A 17,981-nucleotide genomic window follows, 5' to 3' on the forward strand; every position below is an offset into this window, starting at 1 on the left:
GGCAGCGTGCAAACAAAACAGGGGCTGCTTTTTCGGAAACGACCAAGTTTCTCAGTTTGTTTAAAAAAAAGAAAAAAGAAAAGCATGCGTGGGAAGGAGAAGAAAAAGCAGTGCTTTAGGCCATGAGGGACCCCTATATCCCAGATCCTCATCACATGCTAAAGCTGAAATTTAAAGGAACATTCATTACTCTGTGGCACATCGCGGACACAACACGGAAACAGGGACATGTGGAATTTTAAAGCAGGAGCACGGGGCAGAGGCGTGGAGGAGGCAGTGCTGCTCCTGCCACACAACAGCCCCCAAACTCTGCTTTTCCTTGCTCCAAAGCTATCAAAGCTGCAAACAATGACGCGCTTGTTCATTGCTGGCTCCGGTTTAAGGAGATGAGGGATCCAAATTAAGCAGCTTCTGCCAAGGTGGCTGCAGATAAGTCAGAAACAAGAACAGGATGAGCTCTGGGCTGTCCCACAACAGGCCCAGGGTTTGGAGTGACCCTGGAAGGGAACACTGAGGGCAGCAGTTGGCAAAAGCCCCACCACATTCTCTGTTTTACTGCACATTACAAATGTTTAGGGAACTCCGGCTATTACAGACCACAATGTAAATAAGAGTCCAAACTTATCCCTTCATTTCATAAAACATAATCAATCCCCAAGTACTGGGAAATACAGTGCTGAAAAATGTGAAAGGCTAGCAATGTGTCACACTGAAAGATGACTTTTCTGCAAAGCAAATGCTTTAAGGACAGCCCGTCCATGTCTCCTATTGACCGTTAAATCTACATATCAATGTCCAGCCGAGGTGACAATACAATCCCAGCTCTCTGCCAAGGCCAAATTAACTGAGCTTTCACTTTCACACAAGCACAATTCCTTGCGCCTCCTGACTCTGGCCTCAGCCCCAGCTCCACACAGGCTTCCAAATCCCCCCAAAATGAACCCGTGGTGAGAAAACCACCTTTTCTCATGCTAACAACTTCATTGTAAAAACATCTTCAGAGGCCATACTCGAGGTCTCAGGGAAAAGTAAACCACTGGAGTGCTTAATGCCACGGCAGTGCATTAACTCATTCACACCCAGACAGCCTGGCCAAACAAGGAGGAGTTTCCTCCCCTCTTTTCCTGATTTATATTTTCACAGCTGTCAGGGAGGAGAGCAGGAGTGATTTATGTAAACCACGAGATTAGGCTGAAATCCTCAGCGTGGATCCCACCTCCTTCCCTCCTGGCACACTGACACTGAAAGCAGAGGCACTTCACCACCAAGGTCGTTTTTCCAAAGGTTAAACTGGTTGTTATTTGCACCAGGGTCCATGGTACAACCAAAGGAGGAAATTCTCATTCTCACGTTTTGGTGCTCACAGCCTCAGCTCCTGGTGAGGCAGCACCTGGGGCAGGACAGGCGAGAGTGGCACCTCTTCTCCCTTAACTGACACTAGACACTAAGTCAGGCTACAGAAGGAAGAGATGAGAAAACTACACATTTTCAAAAGCTCGACAGAAAAAAAAACCCATCTCAGAATTCAGATATTATTATTATTATTATTATTATTCCACTGGTCTGTTCTGTGTCTCACAGGAAATAACAAGTGAGTGTACAAAACATTTCAAATCCACAGAGGTAGTTCAGAAATCCTGTCTTGTCTCAAAGTTTCCAAACCTTAAAAGCCATTCCCGAGGAAACAACATATTCCAAGTGAAGCTGAAACATGGCTATGATAGGTCTGAGGGACCTCATAGCAAGCCAGGGCAGAACACAAAAATCATGCTGGTCTGGTCCAATTTAATCTGGAAATTTAAAATAAAAAACAAGTGCCAGAGCCTCTTCCCTGAAAGTCACTTCAGGATTACTGTGAAAGGGAAATTGAAGAGCCAATGCTCTCAGATGGAAAGTAAAACATCTGGGGACACCACCACCAGCACTGGCTGCTGCTCTAGCATCTGAAATAGAAATATGGAAAATATTGTTTGTCCACAAAACTACTTCACACATCTCCTTCAAACACCACCAATCTGGTTCCAAAAAGGATAAATTTAAATTTGTGCTCTCTCCTACACAAGAAAATGTGATTTTTCTACAAGAACAGTCCAAGATGGGCTGATCTAAAGCTCAGGACAAGTGGAACATGCCTTCAGCAGCACTGTTCCCACCCTGCTGGAAGGACACAGTGGCCTTTCCATTGCCAGCACTGCTCCCACCACGACCCATCACAGCAAGAAGGTTTTCACTCAGAGCTCTGCTCCCATGACGGGCCTGAACAGTACCTGGAGCCCATCACCCCATCAATTAATGCCTGCACGCAATCACTGGGGTCCCTGAGCCTGGCCCAGCCCCACCAAGGGCAACCAAAGGGTTAAAATCCCATGTCAAACACCAGTCCTGGCTCTGGACCAGAAGGGACATGGGAACCAGGGCAGCTGAGTTATAAAGGCCTTATTGTAGCAGCCCACTGGATTGGAAATGACTTGTAGGCCTAATGAAACAAAACTTTGGCAGTAAAACAGAATGAAAGGAATGAGACAATAAAAGAGAGGAACAAAGGGAGCAGAGTTGTTTCAGCTTAGGAAAATAAGCTCACTTTGTTGTTGGGAAAAGCCAAAGCCGATTAGGATAAACCAATGACTAGGCATAAGTCTTCCAAACTAATTACACAGTTGGCCATGTGAAGTGGAATTGCACAAGCCAGGCTGGGCTGCTCTGCAGGAGCTCTGTGCAGGGAGCAGCACCTGGGCACACCTGGGCACTGCTGCAGCCCCCAGGGCCAGGACAATCACTATCAGAAATCTTATAAACTGAATTTCAGGAGTTATCACTGCCACACACTTTGGTGCTGTATCGTCAGGCACTTTCACTGGTGGGTTTACTAATTAAGTTATATTATTACTATTAACAGGTGGGTTTACTACAGCTTTTCCTTTTCTTTGAGACAAAGGTTCTGGCACTGGCTTTTCAAAAAGCTGCAGTTTCAAATTCAACACTTTACCCCTTCCTGCCAACTCCAGTTCCACGAGCGAGCCCACCTGGCCCCAGAGCTGGTGGTGGCTGCTGTCCCCACATCCTGTGTGCTGAGAGCCACCTCCAGCCCCCAGAACACCTCCCCTGGCCCCAGAGCTGCTCTATAGTGAATACAGACAGGATTGCAGGAACTGCAGCCGCCTCCAGCCCCCAAAGCACCTCGCCTGGCCCCAGAGCTGCTCTCTATAGTGAATACAGACAGGATTGATCCTGACTGCAGGAACTGCAGCCACCTCCAGCCCCCAGAACACCTCCCCTGGCCCCAGAGCTGCTCTCTATAGTGAATACAGACAGGATTGCAGGAACTGCAGCCACCTCCAGCCCCCAGAACACCTCCCCTGGCCCCAGAGCTGCTCTCTATAGTGAATACAGACAGGATTGCAGGAACTGCAGCCGCCTCCAGCCCCCAAACCACCTCCCCTGGCCCCAGAGCTGCTCTCTATAGTGAATACAGACAGGATTGCAGGAACTGCAGCCGCCTCCAGCCCCCAGAACACCTCCCCTGGCCCCAGAGCTGCTCTATAGTGAATACAGACAGGATTGCAGGAACTGCAGCCGCCTCCAGCCCCCAGAACACCTCCCCTGGCCCCAGAGCTGCTCTATAGTGAATACAGACAGGATTGCAGGAACTGCAGCCGCCTCCAGTCCCCAGAACACCTCCCCTGGCCCCAGAGCTGCTCTGCACAGCAAGCACAGACAGGATTGCAGGAACTGCAATTTTTTCCAGGCTGATAAATAAGTTCAGCATTTCAAAGAGCAAATCACCTGAGATGCTCTTATCAAACAGGGGAGGCTCCTCACACTTTAATTGCCTAATGCAATTTGCTTTATTTTAAGGAAGCCCTGAGCAAAGGCAGGGCTGGCCAGTGGATGAGGGTCACTGATGGAGAGCCAGGCTGTGTGCTGAGCACAGGCCCTGCCCCACAGGGCTGGATCCCAGAAAGGGAGCCCTGGAGGGGCAGGGAAGGGGAATGGACAAGGATTGACTCCTGCAGGGTCCTGCAGCACCAGCCCTGGGTGCTGTGTCTGAATGCACCATCCCACTGCCCACAGCAGGTTAACAAGTCTTCTAACTCAGCTGAACCAAACTCCCCGTTTCTAAGGGTCACTGACCACATCCTGACACCCAGGGCCTGAGGATGATCACCCCAAAACACCCCGAAACCAAACAGTCCCAGCTGATAAGGAGCAGCACCATGGGGAGAGCCCACACCTGCAGCAAGGTCAGGTCACGCTCACACAGCCAAGCAGCCCCAGGTCACACACCCTGAACAAGCTGGAGCAGGCACTGTGGCCCGGGTCAGCTGCAGTGACGGGGACCAAGCCCTGCCAGCCTGGCTCCTGCAGGGGCTCAGCCTCACAGCGACGGCCCTGACCTGGCAATGGGCTCCTACCTTCACCCCAACTTGGGCAATTTCCACCTCCTTAAATTTTTCAGCCTGCAAAATTAAGACACTCGAAGGAAAAAAACCACTTGATTTTCCCAAAGTGCTGCCTCTGGGAAGGAAAACCTCTGCTAAGCTGTCTCAAGAATGGCAGAGCATGAAGGCAGAACCAAAGTGTCCCGAGTCCCCAGTCACTCCCCAGCCACAGCCTGGCTGCTGCATTCCCAGGGACTGTAAAACTGCAAGCATGAAACCACCAGATGGTGAAATTAAAAAGACTATATTAAGACAACATCCAGACAATATGCAAAGCACTTATATTGAAACTATTATTAACTTGAAAAATACAGGTTAGTGGAGTTCTGCAATTAGAAGTAACTACAGAAGAAACATCCAAAAGCTCATGTAATCCTTTAATAAAAGGCTCAGCAGGCTGTAAACATCCTGCCGGAATCGAAGATTATTATTGAAAATAAAATGACTGGTTTGCAAAACAACTATCAATCCAGCACAGGAACCATTTATAAACTCGCCTCCTCAGCCCTCCACGAAATCCTGCCTGGCTCAGGCTTTCCAGGGCAGATAAAGGAAACGAAAACTAACTGCAAGGAACGGGAGCTGCCCTGCTCTGGGATACCCTGCTGTGTCCTCAGGCAATGCTGCATCTGAAGCACCAAATGCTGCACTCAAAGGGCAGGAACGGAGCTGCTGGGCTGGAATCCCTGGAGCTGGAACCCAAGGAGCCCCGAGGCACAAGGTGGTGCCACAAAGTGCTCTCAGAGCAGGCAGCTCCTCACCCATGGCACTCCTGAGCAATTGTCCAGAGGCCGTGGGCACCCAGGCAGCCCCATGGAAATCAGGGCCACCAAGCACCAGCCACAGCCTGCACAGTGGGGCTGGAGCTGTTACATCACAGCAAAGGCTACTCTGGCAAGGTTCACATCTCCTTCTTTGCACAAACTTGTTTGTTTTGGGGTTTTGGTCAGGGGTTCTTTTGTTGTGTTTTTGTTTTTTTGGTTTTTTTTAATTTTTTTTTTTTAATTTTTCAATGATGCCGGCATTCTACACATCCTTGCAGAAGGATTTTCTAGTTAGAAATTAAGTGGATATTCTAGTGACTTCCACATTGCTCTTGCTTTTCACGCGGTTCCTCCAGGCATTTTCACAAATTAATGAGCTCTCCAATACGTCTCCCTGCCCTTTTTGCCACTGGAATCGGGGCTAACAGAAGGCTGATTTTATGGAGAAGACAACTGTGTAATCATTCAGCTAAGGGTCAGATTCTTCCTGAACAGACACAGATTCACCTCCCAGTGATGCTTTTTTCTTCAGTGGAAGTAAACAGTGCTGGCAATGTTGTACACACACAAGCAACAAACAGAAAAGGAATCCCAGAGGCTTCAAGAAATGACACGGAAAGGCAAAAACTTGGCCCTCCTTTGAGCTCAGTCCTCAATGCACTTTTGTTTTTCAAAACACACTTCAAACAGAAAGGGAAGAAAGAGCAACTATGCAGTGCTCACTTGGGCAGAACTTACCTTGCCAAACTGTTCAAAGTATTGCTTCACGTCCTCCACTACTGTGTTAGCCGATAATCCACCTACAAATATTTTCTTTGTTCTTGTGACCATCTGTAAGAAATTACAAGACAAGCATACGGTTTAACCAGATTATTTCAAACAATATGTGGAAAAAAGAAATATTCTTCAGATCCCATCCCTAACCCAGATAATGAGAATACTTCTTTACAAAAGCAATTTCAATTCGATTTGATTAGATACTTCTTTCTCTGTCTTGTTTTGTTTTTATTTGAGAGATGGCTGAGTAAAGGCTCTCAATAACAACTCTAGCCCCCGGATATTTTTTTTTAATAAATGATTTTTATTGTGCTTCTCAATGCAAATAAAAGTGAAAAAGGAGCCCAAGCACTGCATCTTCATAGCCACTGTCTCAGAGCAGAGGTGCCTTTGCCCCTCCTTTCCCTACACACAGGCTGAACGCTCCTTGGCAGGGAGAGGCAATTACATCAAACCCAAGTGTTGTGTTATTAAGTTTCCACGGGTCAGTTTAAAAGGAACTCGCACAGTTACTTTTAAAGTAATCAAATGATGAAAGACAGCCAGAGCTGCTGATACAGCATCCTCCAGCCACCACAGCCTGTGCCCATGGAATCACCATCCCTGTGCCCACGGAATCACCATCCCTGTGCCCACAGAATCACCATCCCTGTGCCCACGGAATCACCACCCCTGTGCCCACGGAATCACCACCCCTGTGCCCACGGAATCACCATCCCTGTGCCCACAGAATCACCATCCCTGTGCCCACGGAGTCACCATCCCTGTGCCCACAGAATCACCATCCCTGTGCCCATGGAATCACCATCCCTGTGCCCACGGAATCACCATCCCTGTGCCCACGGAATCACCATCCCTGTGCCCACGGAATCACCATCCCTGTGCCCACGGAATCACCATCCCTGTGCCCACGGAATCACCATCCCCGTGCCCATGGAATCACCATCCCTGTGCCCACGGAATCACCATCCCTGTGCCCACAGAATCACCATCCCTGTGCCCACGGAATCACCACCCCTGTGCCCACGGAATCACCACCCCTGTGCCCACGGAATCACCATCCCTGTGCCCACGGAATCACCACCCCCGTGCCCACGGAATCACCATCCCCGTGCCCACGGAATCACCATCCCCGTGCCCACGGAATCACCATCCCCGTGCCCACGGAATCACCATCCCTGTGCCCACGGAATCACCATCCCTGTGCCCACGGAATCACCACCCCTGTGCCCACGGAATCACCACCCCTGTGCCCATGGAATCACCAGCCCCACCAGGAACTGGGTGAATCAGCTGGGTGATAGCTGGTTGCCCATGAAATGAATCTAAGTTCACTCTTAATACTTCTTCAAGGAAAACCTACAAACCCTAACGAAGCGAATTAAGGGATATTTAAAGGGGGTACAGCTCCTTTAGAAAAGAATATAATCTCTACAAGCAGATAAATACTGATTTCCCAATTACATTGTGGGCCCTCAAGCAGCCACCAACAAAGAGTGCGTTAAAGCTCTACACTACAAAAATATGAGAACTTCATGACTCCCTCCCCATTAACAGGCTCACCTAGATTCAAATAGGAGAATTAATACTAGAATGAGTAACCAGGGTCCTCCCTCTACGACACAAGCTTACATCTGTACATCATTAACAAATCACCAATATACGACAAATCAAACAAGCACAGTATTAAATATCTTGTTAACCCCACAGAGGAGTGTCCATTAGGAAAGAGTAAAACCTGTGCAATCACCATCCCTGGGGCAGATCAGCCCCTCCAGGTCCTGTGTGTGCCCCCAGCCCCACTGAGGGGCTCCCCAGCTCAGCCCAGACCTGCTCCCCACCGAGGTCACCCTGTCACACACACAGGCAAAGCCTCCACAGGGCTGGGGCATGGACACAAAGCTCAGAGCAGCCCCAAACCCTTCCCAGAACAAATCCATCATCACTCCTGTCCCACAGCCTGCACATCAACCAGGGCAGACACTCCCCTCAATCAGCTCCAATCACACCTTGCACAGCCTCACTTTTTCTGTTCGGGATTTTTTTTTTTAAAGTTAAGAAGAAAAAGAGAGGAGGAAAAAAAAAAAGGTGTAAAAATTCAATTATTTTTTTCCTGGCTGCAATCTAGGGCTCCAAAATTGAAGCCCAAGCATATATTTTTCTGTAGAAAATTGTCATTTACAAATAAAGAATTGGCTAAAGCCGACTTGTAACTAAAGGATTTTGCAGGGCTGTCAAGAGCCCTCTGCCTGCCAGCATCTGATTTAAGATCAGGCCAAGCTTCTGTTGTCATACAAAAGAGGGAGGAAAGCAATTATTCTAAAGCAGTATTTGAAATTATCATCATTTTTATATTTGACCAAGAAAGAAAGAAAAAGAGAGCTACTGCTTTTAGAAGCAAGATTGAAGGTTATGGGAAAAAAAAAAAAAGACCACTTTGTTTCAATAGCTTCAGTCAAAGAAAATATTGGTAATGACAAGCAAATTCACAACATTTTAATGCCTAGAGATGCGTTGCGAGCTGGGAAATGGTTTCAGAAATCAGCTCTGTGGCACCAAAGCGAGGCACAAAATTAAGTCTGCTTTTACAATCCACATTTCCCTGAAGAGACTCCTCAATTGCTTTGTTCCCACCTTCCCCCCGGCACCAGAACAGAGAATGCACACCCTGACGAGCCCCTACAGCAGGGTCTGCTGCCTGCCCGCCACCTGTGGCACGAGGCAGCACGGCCTCACCTGGGCAAGGCAAGGAGCATGGGCAGGTGGGACACGGGCAGGGGGGACCAGGTGGGACATGGGCAGGGGGGACATGGGCAGGTGGGATATGGACACAGGGACACGGGCACCAGGGACATAGAGCAGGTAGGACATGGGCAGCAGGTAGGACATGGGCACACCTGGGCACACCCTGCCGCTCTGAATTCCTCCAGGGACAGTCACTGAGGATCCTCCTCCTGTGAGTAAACTCACCATCTCCTTCTGGAGGTTGCTCACAATGGGGACACCCCAAAGCAATGGTGGCACAGAGCCCTGGCGGCTTTGCCCCCTGTGCCAGCAGCCCCACCTGCCCTCTCCTGGCTGCAGCAGGGGGCTTGGGGCAATGGAAGCGATTTGTGCGAATCAATCACAAGCCCACGTTTTATTAAGGGCCCCAAGAGGTCTGGGTCACTCTGAAAGCACAATACTTGCGGCTCTGTGTCTCTGGACTCCACGTGCAGGGTAACACATCCGCCTGGCTGCTGCAGGCTCTGTGCACCAGAGCTTGGGAGGGTCTGTGCACTGAAGGTGTCTCTCTCTCGCTGCAGAAGGACTCGGGAGAGGCAGACCTGAGCTGGGGTGAGCCCCTTCCACTGTGAGCATCACAGAACTGCTCTGTTTGTGTACGGTGCTGGGGCCGAGTTAATCAAAACACATGTGACTCCTCCTGCCAGGAGGCATTCAAGGTTACATTCTCTTTACTGGCTCGGCTTTTGAAAAATGTAATCGCCTTTGTGCTCTGAAACTGAGCAAACACTTCAGGAGGTGCAGGGAGGAAACCTTCCCTGCTTCAGCCGGGCCAGTCCGCTCAGTTTGTGCCTTTTGGTGCAAGGCTGTGGCTGTAATTACATCAGGTTGGGGCGTATCAGGTAAATCTCCTCTGAACAACAGGCTGAAGATGCAGCCTCTGGGAAGGAAAGTCTGGTCCCACTCAATGCATCAATACAAACGTGAGCTAAACCCAGCCTAGCCAATGAAATGAAGAAATGAGGTTCTGCAGAGCTGGGGGCTCCAGCTCCAAGCCCCTGAACATCCCTCACACTCACACTGTAACGCTGCTCATCATTCTTCCTTCCCCACCAAAACTCACTTATTATCCTGACTAGCAAAAATGAACCAAGAAGATTTTAAGCTCATGAAATATTTTGCAGGATTCCCAGAATTTCAAAATCTCAAGCAATAAGTATCCACCATTCCTCCTGGATGAGTCAAGGCCCTGTCTACACTCAACAAAGAAGTTAAATATGTAACTTCAGGGCAATGGCTTTCAGCATCATTCCCAACCATTCCTCACACAGCCTTTCAGCTGTGCCCTGCCTCCAGTTCTGGTGCAGAGCTCCTGGCTCAGGATGGCGAGGGTGGGAAGGAGGAAAGGAGTGCTGACACCCAGCTGGCACAGACAGGAGCCCCAGTGTGCCACTGGCAGGCCATGCTGGCAGGAAAATCCATGTAAAGTCCCAAAGCAGGACACAGAGCCACACACCCAGCACACGGGGCTCAGGAACACCCTGTGCTGAACCTGCTTCTGGCCCAATCCAGCGTGCAGTTCATCACTCTGAGGCTTTGCATCCTCAGCTTCTCAGTGTAGTGGAAGTGGACTAGAGCACTAATAGTGAATCTGCATCACAAACTGCTGAAATTAGCATTAATTTCAGATTAAGCTAATTATGCATATATATCTTTTCCAGAGCACTCTCCTCTCTCCTACAACAGCGTGGGCAGGGGTGCACGTGTATCCCAGCCTGCTCACCTCATCTGCAGTTTGGCATCCCATCATTTCTAGTGTATCCACCTTCTAAATAGGTTTATAATTGGAAAAAACAGCTTTGGTATCTGAGCTGAACTGCATTTTATACCCCATTGTGCTGTACATTCAAGCTACAGCATTACTTCTAATTAAAACCAACAATAATTCATGTAACAGGGGAAGTGATCTTGTTAACAGAGCTGCCAGGCTCCTTTGGCAGAGCACACACCATAAGAATACTCCAGGTTTTTTTTTTTTAGTTTTTTGCCTCTGGGATCCCCCTAGGAAGCTCCAAAAAGCCATTAAAAACCCAACTGAAATGTGATGCAAAGGCAGGAGGAGAAAGGCAGCGTTCAGTGAGAGCTGCCAGGCTGTGTGTGCTCCCAGGGAATATCAGAACCATCCTGCTCCAGGTGCTCTGCACAGAGTGGAGGAGCTGAGCTGGGCTCTGGGCTCCATCCCTGCACTGGAGCAGGGAGAGCAATCCCCAAAGCAAATCACCCAGCTGGCTTTGGGTGCCACGTACAGCACGCTCAAGGACTCAAAATAGGATTTCTGCAGGACTTAAACGGAGCAAATACCTTGTGCCTGACCCTGTGTAAGCTCTGTCATCCTGTGAGAGCTGCTCAGGCCGTGGAAGGGACCAGGGAATGAAAGAGCCCTTTAATCCAAACACATTCCCAGGGGTAAATCAGCTCCCCTGATTTCTGGGAAAATAAATACACATGGGCTGGATTCTCTCAACCCATTCAGAAACCAGACCCGGTCCCTGCTCTGTTCCTGGATTTTGGCTGCCTCGGGTTCTGCTGTTCCTGCTGGGAGGGTTTTGGTGCTGAGGCATCAGCAGGAGGCAGAACACACAAACTGATTTTTCCAAGACAGATTGAACTGGCAGCAATTGCCAAAACCATCCTTGGAGTTCCACGAGCAAACCTGGCCAGGGGCCAAGCAAAGCCCTTCCTGGTCCATCTCCCCAGATGCTACAGGGTTAAAGTGCCAGGGTTAACCCCCAGCCCCTCACTCACTCACACACCCACAGGTGATGGCAGCCTGCCCTGGGCCACAGTTCCCAAAAGAAGGGTTTGCTGTGCAGCTTTGGTGTCCCATACACACAGAACACCTTTACCTGCACCACCACGCAGAGCTCCCTGCATGGGAGACCCAAGCCTGAAAATTGGCCCCAGCTGTGAGAGCTCAGCAGGTCCTTGGAGCAAAATCTGCCTGCAAGCTCCATATCAAAAGATGCAGTAAAATTCTCCAGAGCCCAGGAATAGCTCCTGGCCCCACAGCCTGGCTATAACCAGTTATATCACATCCCCGAGGGCTGCTCCCACCTCCTGTGCTCCAGTTAACTCTTTTACAGGTTACAGAAGCACACCAAGAGCAGGGAGCAGAGCAAACCTATTTAAATCCCCCTGGTTGCTCCAGCTCCTCCTGCATGGCATGGCAGGAAGGTAACTCTAAATATTCACCGAGTGCAGACAACTCATCCAACCTGCCCACCTGATTACTGTTCAGCAGTGCTTAAAAACTGCATTAATAACCTTAAATGAAGATAATTATTTTTAAATTAATACATCTCGGGGCCACAAATGGAGAGCACTGCCCAACGTGACTGGGAGGGGGATTTCTGCAATGCCCAAGTAATGAGGGACAAAGGCCCCAGTGGGAAGCAATTAAGGCTCCGGTCCTCAATCTACAGGCTACTGGCAAAGCTTCACCTTGTGCAGGCAGAGAGGGAGGGAGGGGATACAGGGGGAGATGGCATTCTGCCCAGGGACCTCCTTTGGAAGCTGGGCCAGCAGCACTCAGTGGGAGCACAGATTACCCGACCATTCCCAGCTCCTCACCCACGTTACACCCCCTTCCCAAAGGAAATGTCCTGTGCCACGGCCAAAATGCAACCACAACACCTCTGGCTGCCACAGTTTCGTGTCCTGTTGGAGGACAGTGTTTCCAAGGGCATGCCCAAGGTCCATCTGCAGCACAGCTCTACGGGCGGAGCAGGATGGACTGGGTGGGGAACCAGCTGCTCACCTTCCCAACGCACAGCCCCAGCCCCGATTTGTTCACCAGGATCAATGGAAGGAGCAGGCCCCTGGCTGTCCCTGCTCTCACGAACCCAGGAGGGTGTGCAGGGCCGCAGTGAGGGGCAGGACAGACGTGCTGACATCCCCCGGTCAGGGACAAAAGGCTCCTGGGAAGCTCAGGCCAAGCCCTGTAACCCAGTGCTCACCAAAACCCAACTAGAGCCCAGCCTGAACTGCAGAGGAAAAGGATTCTGCAGAGTTTGTAAATTCCTCCAGCTCCAAACACCGAGGCCAGTCCAAAGAAATTTATTGCCTCTACAGCGCAGAGAGCATGATATAATTTAAATGCTTCTAAGTTAGTATCAACTAATTTTTCATGATAACCCTCTAAAATCAGTGATGGGAGCTCGCTGTCAAGATTCTAGATAATCTGCTAAAACAAGAAAAATTCACAGGAAGGAATAAGAAATGTGTGAAGCAATTTACCTCCTTCCCAACACACTCCAGATGATTTCTCTGAAAAGAACAAATGGAAACTTTAACCCTTAGCCTTGATTAATTTCATCTACATGCTCTAGCTGCACATGGCAATCAGTTACTGATGAGCAGGTTTGGCTTCATGTGCCGAGCCAAGCCCAGGGAGCTGCAGGCTCTGCACAAGGCTGAGCCTTCCCTCTGAGGTGAGACCACTACAGGTTGCACAATGCCCGGATTTGCCTATTACTGCCGCTGAAATGCTTCCACAGCTTTATGAAATGCTGTGCTTGCTTTTATCCTTTCCCCCCACACACACAAATGGTGAATTACAGGAACTGCAGCACTCCACATCCAGCTCCCCAAGGGGAGATGCTCCCCTCGCCAGGGAGGGAGCCCACCAGCCTTTACTGAACCAACATCCAGATCAAACAACCCTTGACTGGCAATAAAAGGGCCCTTGAGGAGCTGCTCCACAAGCCAAGAGGGGAAGCAAGGCAAGAGAAAACATCCAGTTTTTCCAAAGGAAGGCAGCATCTCTCAGCTCCAAGAGCTTGTCTCCCTGTGTGATGTTTACTCACTCAGTGACCACAGGGCAAGTCATTTCAGCCTGCACAGCACTGACTATCAAAGAGTCTGGGGAGAAGCTCAGCTGGAGACTGCAGGGCTCAGCATCTGAGCACACATTTGAACTCACAGCATTTGGGGAAGCCTCATTAGGTCGAGTGCGTTGCACAATCGAGTGCTATGTGCCTTGATTTCCACAAAAAGAACAGAAATATATCCCCACAGCTCAATGGAGCCTGTGAGGCTTCACTCATTAAATGCCTAACCCGCTGAAAGTTTGATTTGAAGATGCTGGAATAGCGCAAGACATTGGTACTGACATTATTGTTATTAAAGGAAGAATAAAAAAATATTGTTCCTAGCTAGGAAGGCCATATCAAACTACCAAGCAAGAGATAAATCAGCCAAGGTCTCCAAAAAAAGACATTATTTCTCCTTTACTCCAACATCTTAATGTGCGTGACTTTTTTTTGTACTAGAAATATATTTCTATAAATCCTCCTCTACAGAAAGCTTTGCTTTCAGAAGGGGAAAAGTAGCAGATAAAATACTGCCCATCAAAATGAACTCAAGTCTCTAGTAACATAACTAAATGTGTAACATTACAGATGTTTTATGGCCACAGTGTCGGATCCATTTAGATCATTTTTACAAACCCAGCAAGAAATCTCTCCCCAGCGCTGGAAACCACGCCACAGGTCTGGGAGCAATTGTTTATTCACACAGAGATGCCACCAGAGAGCAACAGCATCTCCCCCACCAGAGCTTGGAGGGCTCATTCCTCATGTGCCATCAGCACTGGGAGCCGGGCAGGGATGGCGAGAGGAGCTGGTCCCCACACAGGGGCCCTTCTGCTGCTGCCTAAAGCTGACACATCCCTGCATGTCCTGCTGGCAATGAGGGCGGGCACACTGGGAAACCAGCAGCAAAGGTGCTGCCCATGGTGCCACCACACCGGGACACTGGCACAGCAGGGACACTGGCACAGCAGGGCCAGCAGGGACACTGGCACAGCAGGGACACTGGCACAGAGGGCCACTGGCACAGCAGGGCCAGCAGGGACACTGGCACAGCAGGGACACTGGCACAGAGGGACACTGGCACAGCAGGGCCAGCAGGGACACTGGCACAGCAGGGACACTGGCACAGCAGGGACACTGGCACAGCAGGGCCAGCAGGGACACTGGCACAGCAGGGACACTGGCACAGCAGGGACACTGGCACAGCAGGGCCAGCAGGGACACTGGCACAGCAGGGACACTGGCACAGCAGGGACACTGGCACAGGTGCCTCCTGCCCAACACCACCCATGGTCCCCCTCCAGCACACACCTGGGTACACAAACAGAGCCACTCCTGTGTCACGTCAGCCCCTGCCACCAGCCCATGCTGAAGTCACACTCTGTCTGCAGTTCTGCTCCCCAAGCCCATCACAGCCAGTCGTACCCAACATCAAAAGATTTATTGCCCACAGTGATAACTGCCCCACGCTGCTTTGTTTGCTAATTGTGACTGGCTTTGCCCCCAGAAGGGTAGGAGCCTAATAAATCAGTTATCTCCAGGAAGAATTCATTTAAAGCTGTTAACAGTGAAACCCCGAGCACTTGGCAGGAGGTTCAGCAGGAGGGATGTGGTTGTGCCTGGTGCTTGGGGCAGGACACACTCAGCAGCCAGGGGAAGGAAATCAGCTCTGAGCAGCACCTGGATGGGTCCAGGTTTGCCTGCCCACCTCAGCAGGCACCTCTTGTGCTCCTTTCCCATAGGAAACTGTGCCAGGACAGCCAGCACTGTCACCACAGGCTTGTGCTCCCCACAGCACCTCAGGAGCCTGAGGGACACGCTGGGAGCCCAGCCCCAGCAGAGACAGCCAAGCTCTGTGCTACCAACAGCACATCCTCAGCATGCCCAGCACAGCTGCCTGTCCAGGGGAGCACCCCAGAACTGCCCTGCAGGCGCTGCACTGGCTCACAGAGCTACCAACCAAGCTGTGAACATCAACAGCGCATCCTCAGCATGCCCAGCACAGCTGCCTGTCCAGGGGAGCACCCCAGAACTGCCCTGCAGGCGCTGCACTGGCTCACAGAGCTACCAACCAAGCTGTGAACATCAACAGCACATCCTCAGCATGCCCAGCACAGCTGCCTGTCCAGGGGAGCACCCCAGAACTGCCCTGCAGGCGCTGCACTGGCTCACAGAGCAACACCAGCTACAATGGAGGGACTCTCTTACCTGATCTACAATACCAACAGGTCTCCAATAATAATGATGTTAGTGAGAATAAACACTTGGCTGGATGTTCACTCCTTCCCCATCTTCCCCAGCACAAGAACCCTGCCAGTATCAAAGCCTATCACAGCTCAATACACTCCCAGACTTTCAAGTACCTAGATCATTACAACACTGCCAAAAATGTCACATAAAAAGGCCAAGGCACTGAGATGACTGGATTTCCAGGTCTGGCAGGACATGAAAAGCTGGGACAACTTCCCATGAACAGGCACTTGTGCAGAGTGACTCCAGCCAAGAGTGAGCACTGTTAACATCTGCCGGCTGCAGGGCTGAGCTCGGAGCGGGGCTGCAGGCAGCAGCACCTCTGCCAGCAGGGCTGTGCCAGGGCCGGGGTGCTGGGGCACTAAGGGAACAGTGCCAGCCCAGTCCGACCCTCATTGTACCCACCCTGCACCCACAGAGCGCTCCTGGGGCACTGCAGAACAAACCCAGCCTGACCCTCACTGCACTCACTGTTGCCCACCTGGAGATTTTGTTCCTTTTTGTTCCTCCTGAGAGCTGCAGCACCTGTACCTACAGTGGCAATTTTAATTTAAGTGCAGCAGCCCTGTGCCTTGAGTTGGACAGACAGACACAGGACTAAACCATCTGTAAGGACCCATGAACCATCTCTAAGCCCCACACACAGAGCTGTACATCAGGGCAGCTCACAGAGGTTAACAACCCAACCTTTCATCCCACCTCCTCAGCCTCACACCTCCAACGTGCTGTGAGTGAGCTGTGCAGGCCGGGTTACACACAGGACATGTTTGCCTTGTCCATGGAGGCTGACTCACCAACGCAAGGGCTCCACAGGCTGTACCTGCAGCCACACCGCGACGGCTGCGAGCCAGACCCACGTCCCCAGGAGCTGCAGGGCCAGCAGAGACCTTCCCTGGCTCTCCCTGACAGGATCTGCACCCACCCATCAGAGCCTGCCTATCCTGAGCCCCAGAGCTCTGCCCCAAAGCTGCTGCCAGCTCTGGGGATGCTCTGGTGGGTCCTGTGCAGATTGGAGAATTTGAGAATTTGAGGTTCTCCCCACAGCTGCAGCTCAGCAATCCTTCATCCACTGTTAAATCACAGACCACGTGCTGAGAGTTAAAGACTTCTACAGGACCCCAGGGACTAATCGAGGGATGATTTCAGCCTCTAACTGTGCTCTAACCAGGCACTTAGGATGCAGAGCACAAGTTTGTGATACTATTGTGCACTGCATCAAAATGACTTTTTGATACATTTTTGCAAATAACTAATAAGGAAAAGAGAAAAAACCACATCACCCTGGTATTTAACATAATTCTTCCCCTCTGTCCCCTATCCTTATTCTCACATTCGTGACAAACAGCCTCCATCTTCAATTAGGCCTGTTTTATGCATGCACGAAGCCCCCAAAATATGAAAGAGCTTTTATGCAACACCAGATTATCTAATGTGCACATATTTTGCAAAAGAGCACTTTTTAAATACCTAGTCACAGAGAAGGGGAAAAAAAACCCCATTCCATTCAGGAGGAGAGAAAGGGAGAGGAGGAGAAAAAAAGCCACATAAAAGCTGCAAAAAAAGAAAGTGAATGCATTTGTATATTAAGCAATCGAGTGCTGTCACACACTGAAAACACAAAGCACTGAAGTTTAAGTGGGCACACACCAAGGGCCTTACCATGGGACACACTTTTCAGCAGCACAGAAAGCACTCCCTTATCAACCCAGCACAGTATGAAGCAGGATCTCTGCCTATTAAAAAAAAAAAACCCAGAGAAATAACTTCTCTTGACAGCCTGACAGCTGACATTCTTAACTGAAAAAACCAAGTGCCAAGAATTATCAGGCCTGGCTTTTCTCTCCCTGATAGATGACGGAGCAAAAAACAACAACGGCCACACACATCTCATAAATCACAACTTTTATTGAATGCCTCGCCACATAATAGCAACAGTCAAACTGAATAAAGAGGCTTTCAGTGCGTGTCTGTAAAATCCTGGGGAGCACCGAGATCACTCCCAGCACCAAGAGCCTCCCCCAGGTCGGGCAGGTATTCATGCCAGTGTCACTGTATTCCTTACAGAGCCACCTGGGGAGTTCAGAGGGATTTTCTCTTTCATTGCTGCGTTAAGAAGCGCAGAATAATGCGGAGAAGGGAACCAGAAACTCGGTGCA

At 50.1% G+C, this 17,981-nt stretch overlaps 1 protein-coding gene across 9 annotated transcripts in view; it reads right to left on the reverse strand.

Moving 5' to 3' along the window:
* Positions 1 to 17,981, reverse strand: part of MSI2 (musashi RNA binding protein 2) — a 203,363-nt gene that overhangs the window by 125,080 nt on the left and 60,302 nt on the right. For all 9 annotated transcript variants that reach the window (XM_054287387.1, XM_054287386.1, XM_054287383.1 and 6 more), the window contains exon 6: positions 5,942 to 6,034. In XM_054287387.1, the coding sequence (XP_054143362.1) occupies positions 5,942 to 6,034 (93 nt within the window). The remainder of the gene's footprint in view (positions 1 to 5,941; positions 6,035 to 17,981) is intronic.

Source organism: Melozone crissalis, unplaced genomic scaffold (assembly GCF_028551555.1).
Source record: "Melozone crissalis strain CALT ecotype California unplaced genomic scaffold, PUWL_Pcris_2 ptg000057l_1, whole genome shotgun sequence".
NCBI classification, from domain to species: domain Eukaryota; kingdom Metazoa; phylum Chordata; class Aves; order Passeriformes; family Passerellidae; genus Melozone; species Melozone crissalis.